Source organism: Carassius carassius, chromosome 17 (assembly GCF_963082965.1).
Source record: "Carassius carassius chromosome 17, fCarCar2.1, whole genome shotgun sequence".
NCBI classification, from domain to species: Eukaryota; Metazoa; Chordata; class Actinopteri; order Cypriniformes; family Cyprinidae; genus Carassius; species Carassius carassius.
Window position 1 is genome coordinate 31172705 of NC_081771.1, and position 22703 is coordinate 31195407.

The 22703-nt window shown below is 35.1% G+C and overlaps 1 protein-coding gene across 1 annotated transcript; it reads right to left on the reverse strand.

The window, feature by feature from the left end:
* Positions 1-2857: 2857 nt before the first annotated feature.
* On the reverse strand, positions 2858-19055 carry LOC132160629 (glial cell line-derived neurotrophic factor-like). Its single transcript, XM_059570268.1, has 4 exons — positions 18671-19055; positions 8930-9000; positions 8145-8322; positions 2858-4292 (listed from the first exon to the last, which is right to left on the reverse strand). Exons 1-4 carry the CDS (start codon positions 18699-18701, stop codon positions 3868-3870), a joined length of 705 nt encoding a protein of 234 aa, XP_059426251.1. The 5' UTR covers positions 18702-19055; the 3' UTR covers positions 2858-3867.
* Between the last annotated feature and the right edge of the window lie 3648 nt (positions 19056-22703).

The following is a 22703-nucleotide window of genomic DNA, read 5'->3' on the forward strand; positions in this document are numbered from 1 at the left end:
CTACTTCAGGCGTTTCTAAAATAAAAACCGCTCCGGCAGGAGAACCACATACCTAATACAGCGTTTTATAATAATATTAGTTTTATTTTATTTTATTACATAATATTATTTGCCAATACTCGACAGGGTAAGCGAGCCCATTGGCATGAACATGTAAATGTATATATTTTTATAATGTCTTGGTCTTTTATTTTACTTGATTCTAAGGTTTGTCTGTTTGTTAATAACAGTAGAAGATAGTTTTAAATGATAGAGTTTTTGGTGCTGCTGTATGTTATTTGCTTATTATACATTTAGATTCTATTTTGGAATTCTGAGGTTCATCTGAGTGTTTTGAGCGTAGTTTATATAAACGTCCACTAGATGGCGCGCTTGGGTTGTTTATGTTGACTGTAGCATTGACAGAACGTCTCTTGTCTTTGATTGACAGCAGGTAGTGGTGGAAAAGTAGTATTCAAACTTGTGCATTCTGTTTCTCAGAGATCAAATATCATGAATTCATCATCTCTTGTGTGAAAAATAACAGAAAAGACAAGTAAAATTATAGTAGTTCAATAGAAAGATGTGAGCATTAGTAAGCACCGGAGGACATAAACGTCTCCACAGCACTGTGCACAAGTTGCCTTCATTTCATTGCCTGCGTCGCAATGTGCATACTATCAATCCTAAACTCTATTTGATACTACAACAAATGTTATTGCAATATCATATCAATTTGTTTGCTGTTTAGCAGATATAAAGGCCTCAGCAGAAATTTTCCATAAGAATGCTCTCAAAGCACAGCATATTTATACTAAACACAGACAAGCGTCTGATTACAGTCTTCTCACGTGCTGTTAGTGTTTGGGTCTTATAGAACAAAAACTGAATGAAAGCGTCCCAATGTGCATACTGTCAACTCTATCTGCCTAAAAATAATAATAAAAATTACTAATATCACTTATATCAGTTCGAAAATGCATTAGCATATTGATTTTTTTATTAGTGGTTTTTTATAGAACGAGAAACTGACTTTTCTGGTATGTAAATGTTGGTGCAAAGCAAAACACAAAATGAAACACGTGGTATGACACACAAAGATAAAATGTATTTCTCTTTAAATGCATCATCTGTATAAAAATCTGAACAATAAATTCCAGGTATATACATTTTATAAATAATACAAAATATAATTATGATAACATGTATACCAAAAAAAAAAAAAACAAAAAAAAAAAAAAAATGCAATAAATACATCAAACAATAGCAGTAATTTCCCTTAAATAAAGCAGGGGATGCATAGCATCCAAAGGGTAAATTGATGCCATTCTGAAGAAAAAGGAATTGACTGCGCCGCTGCGAAACATAATGAGCAGCTCCCAACTAAACCTGCTTTCCTCAGATCTCAGAGGAACAAAACACAAAACTGACCAAAGCAAACCAGATCAGAACAACATCATTGCATGTGATATAAAGGCGAGTGATGTGTCAGAGAAGAACATGACATGATGAATAAAGCTTTGCCCTCTGGCATCTTTGGATAATATAGCAGATAATCTATTAGATCTATGATCTATGAGTCAAAAAAACAGAAATGCAACACAAAACAGGGCTAAAACACTGCAAGTAATCTAAAAGAACATTGGAAGGTTAAGCTGATGTCTACTCTATGATGTTTTCTATTAATCGAATGCTTAATATCAGCACAAAACAGTGGGTAAAATCCCTGTTACATTCAAAGACATTTTAATTCCCTTAATCATAACATGCTTTTAGTTTGAGGGTGAATCTCATGACAACACATTCTGGTCACATTTAAAAATAGAAATAATAATAAAAAATAAAATAAAAATGCAATTTGCAATTTGTACTGTAACAGTCATTTTATGTACTATAGTAAAAAAAAAAAAAAAAAAAGTAAAACAAATACTACTGCAATGTATAAATACGATATAATTTTTGCATTATAATTTTACATTACATTATGGAGAATGTGAGTTTTGGGAGAAATATATGTATTTTTTTTTTTTTTTTTTTTCTCAAAAAATTGGCTTCATTTTTTAAACTAAGTAACATTTTCTGTTTATTTCTGTTGAATTTACAGCGGAACATGATTCAGACATGTTCCTCTGAGAATGAGTTCACAGGTAGTTATAAAGACACTAGTCTTTGAAAACATTACACGTGATATATGAGCAAAAGTAAAAGTAAACCATGAGATTAATACAGTTAGTGTGAGAAATGGAATAGAAGAGTGTGACGATCGATTATAGAAGTGTCCCTACCTGAGGTGATTTACTATTCATCTATCTATCTATCTATCTTTCTGTCTGTCTGTCTGTCTGTCTGTCTATCTGTCTGTCTGTCTATCTATCTATCTCTTTGGTATGTCATTCCTCTTGCATACAATAAGTCAACACCCAAAAACACAGACCAAAAACATGAAATGTGACAATGTTTCAACTAAAATACATTTTGGTAAACCGGTACAGTGCTGTGTGCTACGAACCTTAGCCAGGGCACCATTTCTTGTAATTGACAAACCAAATGTCACGTATCCCGACAAAGATTCAGTCCTTAATAGCATGCACGGAAAAACAGATATCCACTCGAGCAGTGAAACAAAAGACAATGTTGATCAAAGAAGTTCAAATTAAAGAGGTATTTCATGATAGCAGAGGTTACTGAATGTGGCATCAGGATAACTGGTTAGCTGCTGGTTGTGTTTGTGTTTGTGCAAGTGTGTAACGCCAAGAGCACATTACAAGACAGTCACGAGTCAACCGGAGTCAATTAAACACTCACGGGTCAATTCACCTGGATATTATTCATGAACAACACACAATACATCTTCATCAAAAATACAGTAAAATAGAGTTTAAAATAGGTGTTTTCTATGTGAATATATGTTAAAATATAATTTAGTCCCATGATCAAAGATGAATTTCCAGCATAAAATCTGTAACATTATTAATATTTTGCTCTCACTTTGATCAATTTAATGCATTGTTGCTGAATAAAAGTATTAATTTCTTACCGACTCCAAACCTTTGAGCAATAATGTAAATCAGGTCATTGACATTCTTTTCAATCCAAGAATGATTTATTTCTATGTAAAACAGGCCTTTTATAGAGTACAACATTATTCATAAAATTCAGCGCTTTTACTGCTTATGGAAAGCAGGCGGAATTTGTTTAAAATAGAAAAGAGTTAAAAATAGTGTGTGTACATTTTCTGGCGATCATGGCAGCAGTAATTCATCTAATGATGATCAGATGATGGAAGAGAGTGTTATAACCGGGCATACATCCAGACATGCAGTGTAATGGAGTATTATTTCATCATTATAAAGAGCCGATGCAGGACTCCACCACTCAGCATTCAGAACCGGCCTGCAAACTGCTAAAATGCTGCATGCAATATACATATCTAGAAAAAAAAAAAAAAAGGAAAGTTTTGTTGTAGACTACTCACAAACATAAAAAAGTGACACGCTTCAGTCTTGTAATGTGCACATGGCTTAAGGAAAGTGTGTATATTAAACACACATGCTTAGCTGATGAGTGAATTAAAGCACCTTCTGTTCTGTTATAATGAACCTTCATGGCATCCACGTTCTTAAAACTTCTCCAGTTTCGGATAATGTGAAATGTAGGACTTCAAGTTACTTTTCACAATCTTTCCATGCAGATCTGGAGCAGGAATCTGACGACTCGCTTCACAGAATCTCTCCCTGCAGGACGTCCCGTATCCCTGTGGTTCCTGTGCTGATGCTAGCAGATCGGCTGCGTTTGCAGTGCATCATCAGGAGCGCTGCATCCGATTCCTTGCACTGGAATTTCCTCGCTTTCTACACCGGAGCTTTGGGTTGATTTTACCAGCTTCTCTCATCCCACACAGCTGCAGTTGGCCGCTGAAAGCCATTTGATGGTCTGCCAACTCGTCTGGGCATCCATGAAGGAGATGGTCTCGAAGCGTGTAGGTCTGCAGCAGGGGTGAAGGCTCACCTTGCGGCTTGGAACGCTGCCGTTATCCGTCAGCACCTTCAGGGCCAGGTCGTAGTTCTTACGGGCGCTCATGCACGTCCCTACGCAGTACTTAAACAGCACAATCTCATCAGAGTCGTAGCCGAGGCCCAGGTCACGCACCTTCATCTCTTTCCTCTCCAAACGGCAGTCCTGGCTGCTCCGGCCTCGCTTACGGTTGCGTCGCTCCTTACGGTTCCTACTGGACCTCCGTGAACTGGAGCTGTTTGTAGAGGAGCGCTGCCACCGGATCCGATGACCCTCGCCTTCCTCGTCCAGCGATGAATCTGAGGAGACAGAAAACATGAGCTGATGAGAGAAGTGACCACAGAACGTGACCGAACAGAAAGATTGTCAAACCCATATAGCTTTTTTTCTTCTGGTCGACCAATAGGTGAAATTCTGAAGAATGTCTTAGTAGGTCAAGGTACTGTAAACTTTGGCTATTAAGTTTAAAAAATATAATGTGCAAAAAGCATTATTAATATAATTAAGCAAGATTTATCTCAGGTTGGTTTCACTTTCATTTAGTTTTTAATTTCAACTATATTTTAAATATTTATTTAAATCATATCATATCAAGAATTGAATAAAGTCAACTTGTTTTTGGTGGTGAGGGTATCAATGACATTGATTATATAATTTGTCTTTTGGTCAAACAGACACAATTTCTCCAGAGAATACAGCTTCTGGCTAGTGGCTCTGATGCATTAAAATAGCCTCAATTCCTGCCGGCACAAGGCACATCCGCTCACTGTAATGTAACACTGGCATTTAAAAAGTGATAACACTAGTGGCCCTGGTTCACACCTCGGCAGCTGATTGTGTAACATGCGCACATCTCTCCACGGTGTAAAACATTCCTCCTGCTGTTTTCTGAGCTCCTCACAGCCACTGCGCTGGACTATTATTGTACTGTAACTCATGCAACTGCAGCATGCAGTGCTGAAAACATCCCACAACATGCCACATCATGTTTACAGAGTTTTGTTTAAAGGTGAGGAGAACCTTAGAATATGATTCAAACTTTCTCCAGGCGAAGATTGCAATAATTAGCTTCCAAGAGAGCAATTTGCTGTGTCAAAACCTGCACGGAGGAGCTCTGGATTATTTGAAGTGGAACATAAAACTGATAAGGAAGAGCGAGCTGAGATTATTCTATCATATGCATGAGCCAGGGAAAACATGACAATGTACTGGATGTGTAAAATTGGTGTACAACAACCAGTAAAGAAACAATCCTCCAATAAATGTGTGCCGTTTTTTAATGTTGAAATACTTTCTCATCCCAGTTGGTGCTGTAAGCAGTTCTTTTGAAGCTCATACAATCATTAGTTAAATATTTATTTAAATATTGCAAATTCCACAATATTTTTTTTAAGAAATTCTATACTACCATAGTTTGCGGTAACTAAACTGTGTTTTTGAAAGAAATTAATACTTTTAGTCAGCAAGGATGCAATAAATAGCTCGAAAGTGATAGTGAAGACATGTCACAAAAGATTTCAGTTTCAAATAAATGCTGTTCTTTTGAAATTTTTATTTATTGTCGCAAAGAATCCGGAACATAAAATGCATAATGGTTTCCACAAAAATATGAAGTGACAATAATCAGAAATGTTTTTGAGCAGCAAATCAGCATATTCAAATGATTTCTGAAGGATCATGTGACACTGAAGACGAGTGAAGATGCTGAAAATACAGTTGGGCATCACATTAATAAAATAACAGGTTAAGACATATTCACATAGAAAACAGCTATTTTACATTTTTATAACAATTCCCAATAGTACAGTCTTTACTGTATTAAAAAAAATGCATAAAATACATATTTCAAAAACATTAAAACATCTTACAGACAACACATTTTTAAACAGTGTACGTTTTATATAGTTTCTTTGCAGTATCTTTCACATCCGTTCATATATTTTATATTTGAGCTGTTTTGTGTATTTTAATGGCCAGTCAGCATCCATTGATGGCGGTGTTTTTGAGAACGGTGTCTAATTCAGTGGCAGGATATCACGGTTGACTTCCTGAAGAGTGAGTGTAAACACTCGGGGTCTGTAGCTCTGTAAAAACACTGCTCTGTTTGTTTGCCCAACATGTCAGCTTGTGGCTCAGCTAATGCTGATCATGTTAATCTTACTGCACAAAACAAAGTACATGAGCATGGCAGCATTACATGAGAAGATCCTTAGAGAAAACATGTCTTTATCTTAAGTCTGTATTGTAGTGCATGTCCTCACAAGAGATACTCAAGGTACGTTTGCATTCCACTCGTGTTTAGACATTATTATGTGCACAGATATTTCATTTCCACTGAACATAAATAGAATCATTTGCAAGGAATTTGTCTTGAAGCAATGTGTCACTGTGACATAACACAGAATCACAGGATGAGAAGAACATCGTCTTAAATTTCAACAAAGATTTTCTCAAAAAAAAAAAATGCAGAAAAAGTATTGAAGCATGACTTTCACACAAACATCCAGCTCACATTTCTTCACCATTCTTTCTTTATTTTTAGTGTGAAATCTGATCTGGGCATGTTTTGGACAGGTTTTGTGAGATTCACCCATTAGGGCTTTCTGAAGTGTTGGAGGTAACAGAAAGTGTAAAGCATCATCCTGACAGGTTAGGCAGAAAATCTAATATCCGACCTAAAGGCTTGCCATATGACAGAAAACACAGACTAACCCTAACCCTAACCCTAACCCTGTTTTTCCAAGAAATGATTTAGTTGGAGAAAAAACAATATAGTTCTGTTTTAGTGGTCTAAGTCTGCAATGAAAAGTTTCATTATAAATGAACGCTCCTAATCAAATTTCTGATTATCTGAGCCACTATCCACATGATAAAGCCCTATACACTTACTGTACAGTATGTCAACTACTGACTCATTTGTTAATACTTCTATTTCTCCAACATTATTTTAAGAAAAGCATCTGAGACAAAGTTGATAGTTACTGAAACATACGGTAACTGAGACCTTCACATCTGAAACAGCTCAGTGAAGATCCATGAGCTTCTGTCTGCTTTAGCAATATGACTTGACACACAGCCTTTGGTACACACACACACAACATATCATTTTGAAATTGCTCACGTCTATCACCAAGTGTAATTTTACTGTTGGTACAGATGAAAAGTTTAATTACAGGCTTTGCAATAACGTCAAAGCTGGATGAGGCTTGTAAACTAAACTAAAGTATATTTGAAATGAGAAAGCTGTCAAAAGACTTATATCTCAATAACGTGCAACACGCAACATGCTGGTTTTCTCTAACAGTGATTTGTATGTTGAATTAAGTACTTTAATTGCATTATTTTTATCCAGCAATGTGTTTTGTTTTTTTGTCTAGGTGTTTTAAAGACAAATAATATGTTAATATTATAATTTTTTAACTAAAGTGACACTGTCAGATGAGAACAAAATATGAACTGAATTGAGCTGGATAATGACACTAACTTTGCACTAAACCGAATAAACATTGAACTGACTTGAGCTGAATAAAGAAACTATTATCTTCTGTAAAGTTGCATTGCAGCTGATTTTAAATATGTTTCATAACTGATTAATTGTATAGCATCAACACTGTTATTCTCCTGCTGAACCATCTGTATTGTATAAAGCGCTATATATATATATATATATATATATATATATATATATATATATATATATATATATATATATATATATATATATATATATATATATATATATATATATAAAATATTGTCTTCATTTCTCCTCTTCTTAAACTTGCTTCCTAATCTAGTTGTCAAATAAACCTAATATTGTAGGCACTCTGATGTATTGCTTTTGTTCCTCTTTTGCTTTGGATAAAAGTTAAATGCATAAATGCATAAATGTATGTATTTATGTGTGTGTGTGTGTGTGTGTGTGTATCTATTTGAATAATCTAAGATTAATTCAAAGATTGATTAAAATATATATATATATATTTTTTTTTTTCCAGGGCAAAAATAAAATAAATAATAATAATAATAACAATAAATAATAATTTTAGCAGCTTTAACCTCTGAGAATTCAACACTCATTGCTCATTTGCTGAAGTAGAACGTGTGACAACTAGCCCCGGTTACCCTCACAGTGTCAGAGATGTACTGACCATGCAGCCGTGCCCATGGTGCTCTGCTCTGCCTCTCATCTAGATCTTTCTGTGGTCCTGGATGTTCTGCAGAGGTTAAAGAGGCTCTCAGCTTGCTAGGACGGGACTCTTCTTTCTCCTCTTGGAGGAAATGTCCATCAGCGAGACCCAGAAGACACACAAACACAAGCAGCATCACCTGCGAGAAAACCAAAAGATGTCATAATCACACATACAGCATGTACTGAACTGAATCTGTTGTTATGATTGCAAAGAGACAGCAGAGCCAATAACACACGCTAGTAGGAAATACAGTGACATGAATCCTCAGTACAGGGTTAATCTAGTGCGCTGTCATGGCCTGCCCATTACTCGTCTGTGTCATATAAACCCTGACAGAGTAAACCGATCCGTGATGTCCGATCGGCCCATTCACATGGATACGCTTCCCATCCCCAAACCTGAACTTCAGGAGACCTCCAGTGATCCTACACAGCCAACACTTCAGCCACTTTAATTACTTAAGCAACACCCAACACCACCGTAGATCCTCATGAGTAAATATTTCAGGGTGACTTTAATGAATGAATGTCAGTGGAGTGTCTGGCTGAAAAGATCCAATGAGCCGGAGTGAAAATCGAGCGTGCTTACACACAAACAAGTCTAAACGGACACGCTTCTGACACATTTGATAATGTGGTACAGGCAAGCCGAGACCAATCAAGGGTTGTGATGTTGTATCAGGCAGCACCAAAGCGTGAGTTTATTTATTAGCTGATAACTCAAATGATATGAGGAACGCTCACCTTCCAGTTCCTCAGGTGACATCGGGCAGGTGCAGCCATGCAGGTCTCCAGACTTCTCCACCCTTTGCCATCTAGAAAGGAAAAGATGCATAATTTGATAAGCATGCAAATATAATGGCACTAAACAAGTGGCTCTTAAAGAAACAGTCTCCCACAAATGAAAAGTCCCTCATTATTTTCAGCAATGCATTTCTCAAAACGTTGATGGAAAGATCAATGAAAATCAACTCCGAATTAAATGTGATAAGATGTGCTTTTTGAATTTTATGGGGGAAAACATAACAGCATATCTGACAGATGAATAATAGGAGAATTTCAATTTTATTGTGAGCAATGTTTTTGTTGTCACAAAATTAAAATTATTTAATAATTTTCTGTCTTGTTGTATTCCCTCTCCTGAAAGCATGATGGGAAAAGAGATGTGCAAATATCAATCAGATATCATGTGATTTCATGACTCAGCAAGTCCCATCTTTCCTTTATCATGCATCTTGCTAGAAAAGCCAGGAAATTATAGAACACATATTTATTCTTCCAAGACTATTTACTCATATTAAACTCATTTTGCCCAATTTTTGATATGGTCATTCATCAAATCATGTAACCTATTGAGGAGAGGTGTGCTTCTACTTTATAAGCCAGGCATTTTGAAAGTTTTTAAAAATATTATTAATTATGATGAAGGATTTTAAGACTCATTTATACCTTTTCATAAGAAAAGTGTGTACTACAAAGAAAACATGCTTAGAAATGAAATAATTGGCATTTATATTGTCATTTTTTTACTAAATTAAATTATTAAATTATATTTAAACTTTTATTCTTCTTTTTTTTTAATTACACTTTATTTTCATAAAAATTTTCATCAGATGCCCTAGCATCCCCTTGAAAAAAATATTATAATTAGAGATTCAAAATGATTATGAATATGATTATTGCAATAAATATTGGCAACTTTTTACTTGACTATTTTTTTTATTTTATTTTTTTCACATTTTCTTTTCTCTGAAATGTTCCCCAGATGCTCTAGCACCCCCTTAAGAAATCCTTATAATTATAATATCAAAATCATTTTAATATGCTTTTCACAATAAATACTGGTCCAAAGCAACTTATTTTTTGCAGTTTCGTATCCCTGAAATTCCTGCAGACAAAAACTTTTTATTCACTAAGCAACAGGACAATTTTCACCTAGCAATGCCCTAGCAACCACACAGAACACCTTAGCAACCAGTGTTGGGGAAAGTCACTCTTAAAAGTAATGCATTACAATATTGCTTTACTCCCTAAAAAGTAACTAATCGCGGTACTTATTTACTTTCCATGGAAAGTAATGAATTGCATTTCTTTTCCGCTACTTTTTCACATCTGGGCTGAGCTTTCTTGCTTGTTTCGAAATGAAAAAGCTGTTTTTGGCACATGCAAAAGCCCTTTCACACCAAAAGTGAAATGAATAAGCCTCAGGCTGAAGGAAATGTAAATTCAAAAAGCTCAAACAAATCATTCAGCTGTACTGCCAATCCTGAACACATGAAGAATAGGACGCAAGAGAAGAGAGAGTTCTGTTCATCTTTTGCTTATTAGTATTGTTGAATTGGATCATCTAAGGTCAACAGCAAAGACACTGGGATTAACTACATAAAGGATATTTAACATTTAATTATTGCAGTTTGTGTAATATGTGTAATATTTGCATTTCACTGTTTTTATTAATTTTGAATACTGAATCTGTTTTTGAGGAATTTTTACAGCGTACACAATGATTCTCCACTTATTCCCGATTTCTTTACAGGTGAACTGCCAGTAAATCATTGGGGAAAAAAGTAACTGGCATTACTTATTTGAAAAAGTAACAAATTAAAAAGGCAATTTGTTACTTTTCTAGTTACTTGAAAAAAGTAATCCGATTTCTTTTTAATGCGTTACCCCCAACACAGCTAGCAACTACCCAGAGTACACTTAGCAATGCCGTGGAAATCACTCAGAACAGAAAATGGGACTCGTGAAGTCTGTTCTAATAAAGCATTCCACCTAAATTGACATTATATGGCTTTGAGGGTTTCCTTGACCACATGTACAAACTTGCAGACAGTGAAACATTCTCTCGTGCTGCACGTAAACGATGCATATAACGATTAAGCAACAGGATGTGATGAAAGTATCAATGCAATTCAGAGCTGTCCTAGAGAGATGGTTTCACCTGCAGCCTTAAATATCAAATTTACAGCACACTGTTGCTATGAATAACCCACCATTGCCGAAGGCTGCAAGCTGTTGTGTGCACTGACACAATCTGCACAGTTTGGCAGCTTCACTGTGTCACATAAAGGTTAGCAGAAGATTTAAAACACTCTGTGACTGATAACACTATTCAATTATAAACTACAAGCATATGCAACCATTAAAACCGACGTGTCTGCACGCTAACGTCACTAAATAAAACTGCAAAAATAATAACAAACAGAGAGCCCTGCACTAAACTCACTTGACCGGTTGCACCAATGTCTACATCTTGGATTGAAAAATCAAGACTTCTATATATCAAGATGACTGATGCATTGGTGGATCATGTTGATAGTTAATGTGATTCTCTACATCTGTGTTTCCTCTGTTCGGACACCTGTGAGAACTCGAGGAGAACTGACTTCATATATTGATTCAAAATCACCAAAACACCAACCGATTCAAACACACTGAACAAAAATAATGAAGAAAAGTGGTGTTAGTCCTGCAGTATTTGAAACAGACACCTGATCTGGTGTTTAATCAGCAAATGCTTTGACATTCAAACATTTTTAAGTGTGTTATTCTTATTCCTAAATAGTTTCTGGGCCACTGTATAGGTTTACAAGGTCATATATGCTACAATCTCCATATATATTTATTTAAATTAACATTTTAATGGTGATTTATACAAGCAGATTTCCATGTATTAATTGAATTAAAAAAATTACATTTATTTTAATTATAAAATAATATCTATCTCAGGAATTTAAATCACTAAAATTAAAATTATTCTAATAATTCAATTTGATTTCCATATATATATTAATTTACATACATGTATGCATGTATGTATATCCTCAATAAACAATTGTGACGAGCAGTAAATCACAAAAACACACGCCTACACCCAATCACAATATGCAAATAGTTTTAAGATGATTCACCGTTGAGCAACTTCTTTCAACTTCAAATTAAGAAATCGAATCATTCATCATCACTGTGAAATGTTGCCAAAACATGCTTAAAGGCAACGAAGGTTTTGATGTGGCAAGATGTTGATAACACAGGAAAATTAAAAAAAAACAAAAAAAAAACAAATATGCCATTAAAATCAATGGATAAGAAACCTAAGTCAACATCCTCCTGACATACATCAAAGAGAACGTGCTTAAAGAAGACAGACTGTGAAACTGATATGATGTGTCTGGTTTCAAACCGTAACAATGAGCTGCACGAGCCAATCACATTCAGCCAATGAAGATATAAATCAACCACTGAAAGACAAAGTAAAGGAGCAAATGACTTTGCAACATGTACAACCAAAGGTAAACCTTGAACAAACACACTATCATTCAAAAGTTTGAGTCAGTATTCTTTAAAGATATTAAAACAAGGATGCATCAAATTGATCCAAAGTGACAGTTAAGACATTTAAAATGTTACAAAAGATATCTGTATCAAAAATACATGCTGTTATTTTAAACTTTCTATTCATCAAAGAATCCTGAAAAATAAAACCCTTCACAGTTTATACAAAAATATGAAGCAGCATAACAGAATGATTTCTGAAGATCATGTGATGCTGAAGGCTGGAGAAATGATGCTGAAAATTCAGCTTTACATCTCAGGAATTAATTATATTTAAACATCTATTCATATTGAAAACACTTATTTTCAATTGTAAAAATAGTTAGTAATTTTTTGTATTTTTTATCAAATAAATGAAGCCTTAAGCATTAGAAAACATAAAAGATTTGTACTTTCAAACAATTAATCGTGATTAATCATATCCAAAATATAAGTTTTAGTTTACATAATATATATATATGTGTGTGTGTACTGTGTATATTTATTATGTATATATAAATACACACACACACATGCATTTATATACGTGTATTTCAGAAAAATATGTTATTTTTATACATGAAATATATTTATTTATAATATCCATATGTAAATATTTTCAAAATATATACTGTATGTGTGTATTTATATATACATAAAAATAATAACAGAACACACACATATATTATGCAAACCAAAACTTTTTGTATGCCGTATGTGATTAATCATGATTAATAATTTGACAGCACTATTAAAAATAAAAATAAATATCTTTCCGTCCACTATCTTTTGAAAGCTAATGCATGTCTATGATATCTTATTAATGTTGGTACTGTACTTTATTATTCTGACACTTAAAAGTGTGCAACTTAAGGGAGTGTTCTTTTTTTTATAATAATCAAAAAATTTAATTTTACTCCTTCAAACATTAAAACGAGCGAACTAAGCCCCACAGCCGTACATTAAAGGAAAGACCCAAGGCATTTTGAGACCAGAAGATCACAGAGACCTGGGGATGAAATCTTTTCACTTGTTCCAGTAAGTACCCACCTAGCAACCACCCAGAATGCCCTGTGCACTGCACAGAGACAGCCTTGCATCATGCCAGGGAGATTTTAACAGGCAAGCCCCAGTCAAACTGTCTGCTCTTGTGAATAAGACAGACAGAGAGATGATCAGAGATGTATACATTTTATACAAGCCCGTCTGTGAACGAAGAGAGATGAGCTGCTCTGGAAGGACAAGTTTGACAGAATTTAAACATGATTCTGTTTCTGTAAATGAAGAGGCGTCTGTTTGGATTCTCTACTGAGAAACTTCTGTGTGAGCGTGACAGCGGAGAACCAGATGTCCGGCTGCGAACACACACACTCTCACACAACCATCTATCTCTCATCTCCTTGTTTCTCTGTGGTGTACACAGATACACACATCTGTCAGCTCCATTAAGACAAATGAACCTGCTCTCTGACATGATGAATCAAAAACATCTCGCAAATAATAAAATCCAGCGTGTGTGTGTGAAACGGATCGCTTACACTTTTCAGCAGTGTGTGTGCGTTCGCTGTGGGGTCCGAGCTGTCAGATGGAGAAATGGGAGTCAAAGGAGAAATCTGGGTGGGTAAAGTGTGTTATTGGGAATAATGAAGACTCAACTGAAGTGACAGAAGGAGAAAAGGAGAAAGAAATGAATTCTGAAAAGTGTTTGTATTTGTGTACTCTGATGACATTACAGAACATTCCACACGGCTGAGTTTGCTGAGTGACCTCCTGCATTTTCACTCCTAACTATCCTGCATACAAGCACCAGCTCATACACTAAACACAGTGGCATACTGGTTCAAATCCTTACCAGAGGAAGCTTTTACTGCAAGAAAATGTTGCTCTTTTAAAGATTAGGAGAAATACACGAATAGAAACAGGCAAAATGAGTCAATAGTCGACATACAGAGTATAGGTATAGCATTTAAAAAATAATATACAAGCAGCTCTTTGGTGTCAGAAGAATTTGATCAGAAACGTTTGAGTTCATATTGAGATCTCTGATTTTTGATTGGGATCTTGTTAAATCTGTGCACAGTTTGAGACATTGTTGAGATCCTGTCTGAAACTCTACAGAAAATGTGATCATTAAGAAGTAATATTCAGGGGGAAATAAATTTGTGGTTATCGTTGACCAAAACAAACAATAACAAATCTTTGTATTTTTACATGCAAAAATTTTTTTTTTCAAATTAATATATATATATATATATAGAGAGAGAGAGAGAGAGAGATTAGTGACTGAGGAAGCAAATCTAATGTAAAACCAGTTAAGAATCTATTGTATATTAATATTGATAATCAATTCATCACTGAAAAAATAATCTGGTTTAGAAACAATGTTCACTCAATTTTCTAAATTATTAAAGAATTTCTCAAACAATTACAAATTAATGTCAAGTAACACACATTTATTCACTTACATTTATTCACTTAGCTGACGCTTTTATCCAAAGCGACTTACAATTGACACATATGTCAGAGGTCACACACCTCTGGAGCAACTAGGGGTTAAGTGTCTTGCTCAGGGACACATTGGTGTCTCACAGTGCATTTGAACCCGGGTCTCTCACACCAAAGACATGTGTCTTATCCACTGCGCTAACACACTGAATCAAACATATTTAAGTAAAAAAACTGAAATAGTATTCTCTTGTAAAACAAGATTTTTTTTTTTTTTTTTTACAAATTCAAAAATATATTTCTTTATTGTGAAGCAACATTTGAAAAAGAAAAAAGTCATGAAGATGCTTAAAATAAAATGTGACATTAAATGACAAAAGAGTAAAAGTGAACTAATTATCGGCCTGTTATCATTGGTCTATAATTCTTTTCTAAGCAGTTAGCATTTAACTAGAGTCTGTTGACTGGCCATCTGTTGAAAATCATACACAAAACCGGAAAGCACTTCTTGATCTGGAGAGCTCTAACTTCACTTTAGCTGGCTTCTGGGAGTAAGAGCACACAGGTTTCGTTTAGAAGTCCTCCTGGAAACTCAGTTATGTTTTCAAGGTTTTGAGGATGAAATAATCACTGAACAGGCAAGGGAAGATTTTGTTTTCTGCTGTGCAATTACTTGAATTAATTTCTCCATAATGATAATGTGGTATTCTATATTGCAAATAAACTTCCCCTAAACAAACGTCCTCTAAGTCAGCTGGTTTCTTTCTGTCTAAGTGGTGGGTTCTTGTCCAAAATAATCTGTACATTAGACATTACATCAAACACCTTGTTGCACAAAACTAGTTTTTCACTTTATGTAAGAATCAGACCCTCTCTCTGGGCTCTAGTGTCCTTCTGCCCCGCTCTGACCCTGGATAAGGTGTTTCTCATTATTGCACAACTAGGATGTTCATTAGTGGAGGCTGTAATAAATTATCCAGCAGTGGACTGCCATGCAGTGACTGCGGCCCATAATTCTTACTAACACCACAGCGCTCCTGTGTCCCGTGTGATCTCCTGACACTCATGTACTGCCCCGTCTCCATGCACACAGAGTCACGAAACCTACACTTGCTATGCAGTCACTTCATCAAAATTAAATGGACGCCAAAAATACACCTGAGCAATTTAAACACCAGCAGTTTACATGGAAAGTTCTGATCTACTGGGTCAAAGATGGATGAAAAATAATGGATAAATAGACTAAGATAAAATGCAACTAATCATATGTTTGAGCAGAGTAAGGATTGCAAAATACATTTTATTTTTTTACCTTTAAATAAAAACGGTAATTGGAACTTTTTATCCCAATTCAGACTTTTACCTTATGTGTATATATCACACAGTTCAGACTGCTTTCTCCAATCGTGAGATATAAACTAATAGTTCTTTCTTTCTCACAATTCAGAGTTTACATCTTGTAATCCTAGATTTTTTCTCAGAATTGAGTTTACATCTTCAAATTTCTGGGAGTTTTTTTCACCAAAAAAAAAAGGTACCTGCAACTTACAATTACATTGATTTTATATCTTAATTTTATATCCTGTCATTCTAAATGTATATTTTGTGGTCAGACCGTTATCTCAGAATTGTGAGAAAAAAAGTCTTTTTTTATTTTTAATTTTTATTTTAATCTGTAGCAGAAACATGTTTCCATGGAAAACACTCCCTGTCTTTTGTTGTCAAGGTCAAATGTGTCTATAAAACTCTTATTATTTATTTTATAATATTATTTAATAATAACATTTAAAACAACAATTAATTTTAAAACACTAACTATTGTAAGTATTTATATTTTATTTAGTAACATTTGATGTTTTTTATTTAAAACTTTATTCAAATAAATAATACAAAATGTATATATACAAATAAAATCATGTATTAATTTACGATTTTAAAGAAAAAAAGTAAAATCTGGTCCCTGCAAAAGTGAGAACTATAAGATCCAGCATTAAAGTAAACAGTGACTAGGTGGAAACTGTCCAAAAATGGACCATTTGGATGTGATTAAACGGTGTTACAGCTTTCAGCAGACAGTAAAACTGAAAAGGGCTGGACGCTTGCATTAGTGTCTCTTAAAGGAGGTGTGATTTAGACACTTGAGCGTTTCGTGCCAGTGCACCCAATCTATCACAGCAACAGGAAAACACAGCACATTAAAGACAATTCATCATGAATACATGGCAGGTCATAACTAAAGAGACCCACATATGATAATACACGGGATCCACAAAACTCCATCAAACTCTATTTACTGTAGCAGCATCACCATAAAGCTCATCATGTGACCTGCTTAAAAAAATAACAAATACCATATACTGTACATTTAAAAAAAAAAAAAAAGAGCACACTAATGACTCAGCATTGCTTTTTAATCTTTAAGCATGACATAACAAATAACCCAAGAGAAATTCCACAGTCTACCCTGCTGCCTTAGTCACATAAAACCATGCCAACAGATAAATAAATTAATAATTTTGATCCAATGATTACAGTATGCCAGGGAGTAGCCTGCAGTCTATTTGGAAGTATTTGCAATCTGATACTGAAATGCAATATTACCTGCTCAACAAACATGCCAACCAACTCAGCCAGATGGGTGGGATATAGGTAGGATGCCACACATGGGACTGTTTCTGTGTAAGAATCTCGCATTTTCCAATCCAAATCTTTTAAAAAGACATTTATAAGAGGAGACAGTGTGGTGTGCATTTGTTCCAGCAGAGAACAGATGGGGAGAAAAACAATGCACCGGAACCAGAACTGAGATCACATTCATAGAACTGAGAATTTATTGCATACATAGCATATGAGAATTCTTAGCAAGATAACAAGACTTAAAGAGCCACAAATGGCTATAATAAGACCCCAGAGTGGAGAAAACAGTCCTGGGATTCTCTTCTAACTGTATCCAGATTTCATCCCTTCCAGACAGGAAAACAGCTCTTTCAGGAGCACACTTACTGTCAGTCCCATAATCAATCATCAGCTCAGTCAGCTGGGAAAAGCTTGTCAAATAAGCAAAGGAATACTCTTAATTAAGTATTTTGAGGTACATTCTCAACCTGTTTGTACGAGATTGAGGAAAGCCAAGCAGCTGAGCAGCTTTTATTTTTCTTTCATTTTTGGGGATCGACCACCTTTCAACAGATCCAACAATAACTGATGCATATTTATATGGTTTCATAAAGGAAAAGGACAATTTAAAGGAATTTAGGGGAACAAAAATAATCGAAGACCAAGAACTCGTGCTATTTTAAAAAGACAACATTATTTAATAAATAGGTCACACATTGTGTTTAATAAAGTCAAATTCAAAAATGTTAATTGGATCTAACATTCGGTGACAAACAAATTATTCTTTTGATAAATGATTCTTTTAAGGGCAGAAACACTTAAAGCAATAACGTTATATTACATATTATTAGCTACAAGTTATAAAGTTTTTTTCGAAAACAAATCTGACGTGAGAAAATGACATGCATTTTTTCTATTTAGCACCGCGATAAGAAAGGTTCTGCCAATGCAATTATATAATATATACAAAAACTATTAATATTTAAATTAAGTAATTAGGCTATGCTAAACAATTTTCAAAGATGCAAACTTTAGACCAATGCTTACTGCAACATGATTCAAATTAAAGAAAAGAAAAGAAAAAATAAAATAAATATACAATCCTACCTTTTCGGTCCTGATCGACCTCTCCTGTCATGGATTTGAGTGAAATAAATTAAGAAACGGACAAGTGAAAATAATCCACAGATAATGAAAATGTATTCCTTCGAATGTTTCCTCTCGACCTCTCCCTGTAGTGATGATGCATAATTCTGAACATCCACGTCTTTCACATAAACTCGTGTCCGGTGCGAGCAGAATCTAGGGTTGTGTTGACTGCCCCAGACGCGTGAGGTCCAGGACAGCTCGCGCGCGGTTCTTCCTCGGGACACGCTCTCTGCTCTAAATACAGGAGTCCGTGCCAAAATCAAGTCCCATAAACACATGACAGTTTGAACCCCAGAGGTGTCAAATTCCAGCCCCTTTTACATGATACGCTACAAACGAACGACGCGACAAACTCCAGCGCTCCCATGATAATCCAGGACGCAAGCGTTCCGCTGATTATAATAAGAGCCGTCTGATTGGTCGATTGGGTGCCTACGTCACGCGCGTCGCAGATTAGAATGGGTTCTAGAGCGTCGCGTCGCCAGCAGCGGAGATGGAGCGCAAGAAGACGTTAAGGTAGTTAGGAGCAGTTCAAGATGCTAGCGACATTGCAAAACAACGTTGTTTGCAAACCACCGCTCATGTATCAAACTTTTTCTTGTAGCTCTTCAGCAGCAGCCGCCTCTAGTCCAGTTTGCTGCTAACAGTGAAGAGCAAGGCCCAGTAACGTTACCAAGCTCCAGTCATGAGCCTAACACACCAGAATGGGCAGGTAGGATTGTCATTCAGAAGAACTAATAGTAATGAAGAGCCCTGCTCAATGAAAAATGCCCTGAGATAATTAATGATACCTGATGATTCAGCAATACATTAATGAAACCGAGATGATACTGTCCTTAGAAAGTGCAATACATTTTATTTTAATCTTTATTTTGATTTATATATTTGTTTTTTATTAGATTTTTCTTTATTTCAGTGTTTGGATATTTATGAATACTAAATCTTAAAGAAAAGAGATTCTTACACTATCCTGTCATTTACTGTTCTAATAAATCTTCACTGTGAAGCATAACTTAGGCTATTGGTGTTTCACCGAATTGGAAAAGATGATGTTTTTTAAAATACAATGAATTACAAGGCTGTTGGGAATTATATTCTGAGGTTTTAATTACATTATTTTAATATAGTCAGTTGTGCACTAAAGTGGGCCGGTCTAAGGCATGAAACTCCAGGGCTGAAAATGAGTCCCAATCCAGCCCTGGGTAACGCGCTCACCTGGGTGAGTCACTGGAACAATTGAGCTCTATTCTATTCTATTCACATGATAATATGCCCAAGGAGAGAGTTTGCAGAAGGGAATGTGTGCGGCTGGGGAACCCAGTTTCTTGTTATGCATTTGAGTGTTTTCCCGTTTCTTTGCAGCTGCTCGAGTTACTTACCTTGGTTGCTAGATAAAGTCAAAAACAGGCAACTCACAATTTAGATTTGTATTAAATCCTGGTCTCTATACTCTTATTACTGAAAGCCTATGTCATTTTGTGCCACATTTTAATAATTAGGCAAATCATTAATCAAATGTGCACCAAATGTGTGCAATAGCCCAGTCTTGTAGCTCAAAATGCTTGACAAAAAAGAATTTTATATTTTTGGTGCAATTTAAAATCCTTGCTGATTTTTATTCAAAAGTATTATATGTTCACATAAGTTATACAGATGCTTTTTAAAATATACTTTTTTAAAGGCCAATTTATTAAAAGGCCAAAAATATATTATTAGAAAATATGTAAATATAATTATATATATATATGTGATAGTAATTACAATTGTTAAGTAATTAGTTAAGCCTATAATAATTAAGATAAAGCTCTCAGGTTTCACATCCATTCTTTTTCAATAAATAAAGTATATTTAAATTTGGCACATTGTCACAGCAAAGTAATGCAACCAGAAAGCAGCACTCTATTTAAGGACTACGGAAAATGAAAGAGAAAATTAAAATCAGTGCAATATTAAACAAACACTAATCAGACATTCTGATTTAAAGAGAAAATACCACAGCTTTCTAAATCAGTCAGAAACTGCACTTTTATCTGTGATTGTGTCCCTCTAGAAATCAGCGTGCTTGAAATCAACACAGTGATTTCTGAACGGCTGAGTTTATCAAGATTGGCTGCAACTCAAGCACTTCTGCTCTGTGTGTGTGTGTGTGCCCATGCCATCTGAAACAGTGGAAGAGGATTAAAATACCTTCCTCGAATGAAGCTTGACCTGATGTCTCGCTGGTCCTGATGGAAAACCTCTCTCAGGGTGGAAATGAGGTGATGTGGCTTAGTGGATAAAGATGTGGGCTAATCCAAAGGTTGCATGTTCAAATCTGACTCATAAAATGCTGTAACTGGCAATGCATTATTTTAACCAACATTATTTTATGAATAATTAGAATAAGATGAGCGATGTCTGCCCATGCAAAAATCACCATCATGACGGCCAGGTGACCCCATGTGCTTGCTAGGAAGCTGATGAAAATCATTACAATGAGTCATGTTAGCTGTATCCCGAAACTATTTTTACCAGAAGTCCAAAAATCAGCTACAGTTTCAAACTAAGAGGAGATGGTCAGGAGCTTATAGACACAAGACAGACACACAGACACGCTCTTAAGATGCACACACTGTGTCCTGAGCCGTACGACACTCAGTAGGGATTCTTGTTTTTCACTCAAACACACACACACACACACACACACTCAGCTTGAAGCAAACAAGAAAGCGCGCATCTGCTCTGACTAAAGTGACAAACCCTGCCTTCACACCCCACAAACACTGCATTATATCTGAACTTTTGGTATTGTTACAAAGCATGTGCAATACGTATTTTTTCACCGTGACTATTGTGTAAATTGTCATTCAACAATTTAATTTATTACATTTACTCATATTTACTTTCTAAATGTGTTTGTTTATTGTAATATTATATTGTGTATGTTGTATAAATTGTATATATTAAATGGTATAACAGTATAAATAAAATATCTTTTCTAATACTCTGCACTTTATTGTGATATTCTGCAAAAAAAATACAAAAAATAAAAATATTATATATATATATATATAATATATATATATAATATTTTTGGTCTCTATTAACACACAAAAATATCCCTAATAAGCATTTTAAATAAAAATGAAGATAAAATAAAATACCCTCCTAGTTTACTAGTCACCATAGAAATAAAAAAAGATTAAATAAAATTATATATATATTATTTTTTTTTTTTTTTTGCATTGGTCAACCTTGAAATGTCTACAATAAAACATTTTTCATAAGTCAAATAAAAAAAATGTCTGAATGTCAGCTGAATTAAAAAAAATATCAAAACATATTTCAGGATTCTTTTCTCTTCACCAACTTTACTTATAATCTTTGCTCTTTTAGTCAACTATTTATTTATTTTTTAGGGGTAAATGAATGCAGTTCTCCTGAAGTTCTGACAGGTGTAGAGAATCACATTAACTATGGACAATTGTGAAGTGTCCCAATATATCCCAATCTACATGTTAAACTGTACTGTTTTTATTCATTTCAGCTGAGAAACTTCTCTTCGAGAAATGTTTTGCAGGGACAGATATGTGCTATTATTCATTTACACAAAAGCAAGCTGGTTTGATACTGATATTGATTCAAAGACATTTCTCCTTTGTTAATTCAGTAATGAAGAGCACGGTGCAGTATCTCAAGGGCTCTGAATGAAAAGCAGCTGCTGGTTGGTTTCACACTGCACTGTATGTTCCCGAGCGCTGTCTCTGACAATGAAGCAGCTCGTGAAAACACACTAATGACCAACATGATTTGATTTCAATACTCGTTCACTCCGGTCGGCTTCTGTCAAAGTGATATATATTCAAGCATACGCTCTTCAGCTGCGAAAACAAAGCACTTCGCTTGTAAGATCTCCGAGTGTGAGGGAAACTCGGTCCCCGTGGTGCGATCACAGAGCCAGAGCCGGAGCCGAGCCGCGTTCAGACAGTTTTCACAATTCCTGCTACACAAA

What these genes read in the sequence shown, in the direction of transcription:
- LOC132160629 (XM_059570268.1), bottom strand. Translation starts at nt 18,701, where the DNA reads ATGACAGGAGAGGTCGATCAGGACCGAAAAG. An exon ending in GTCACCTGAGGAACTGGAAG is followed by an intron (nt 8,323 to 8,929) that starts GTGAGCGTTCCT and finishes GTTTTCTCGCAG; the next exon opens with GTGATGCTGCTTGTGTTTGT. An exon ending in ACCATGGGCACGGCTGCATG is followed by an intron (nt 4,293 to 8,144) that starts GTCAGTACATCT and finishes CTGTCTCCTCAG; the next exon opens with ATTCATCGCTGGACGAGGAA.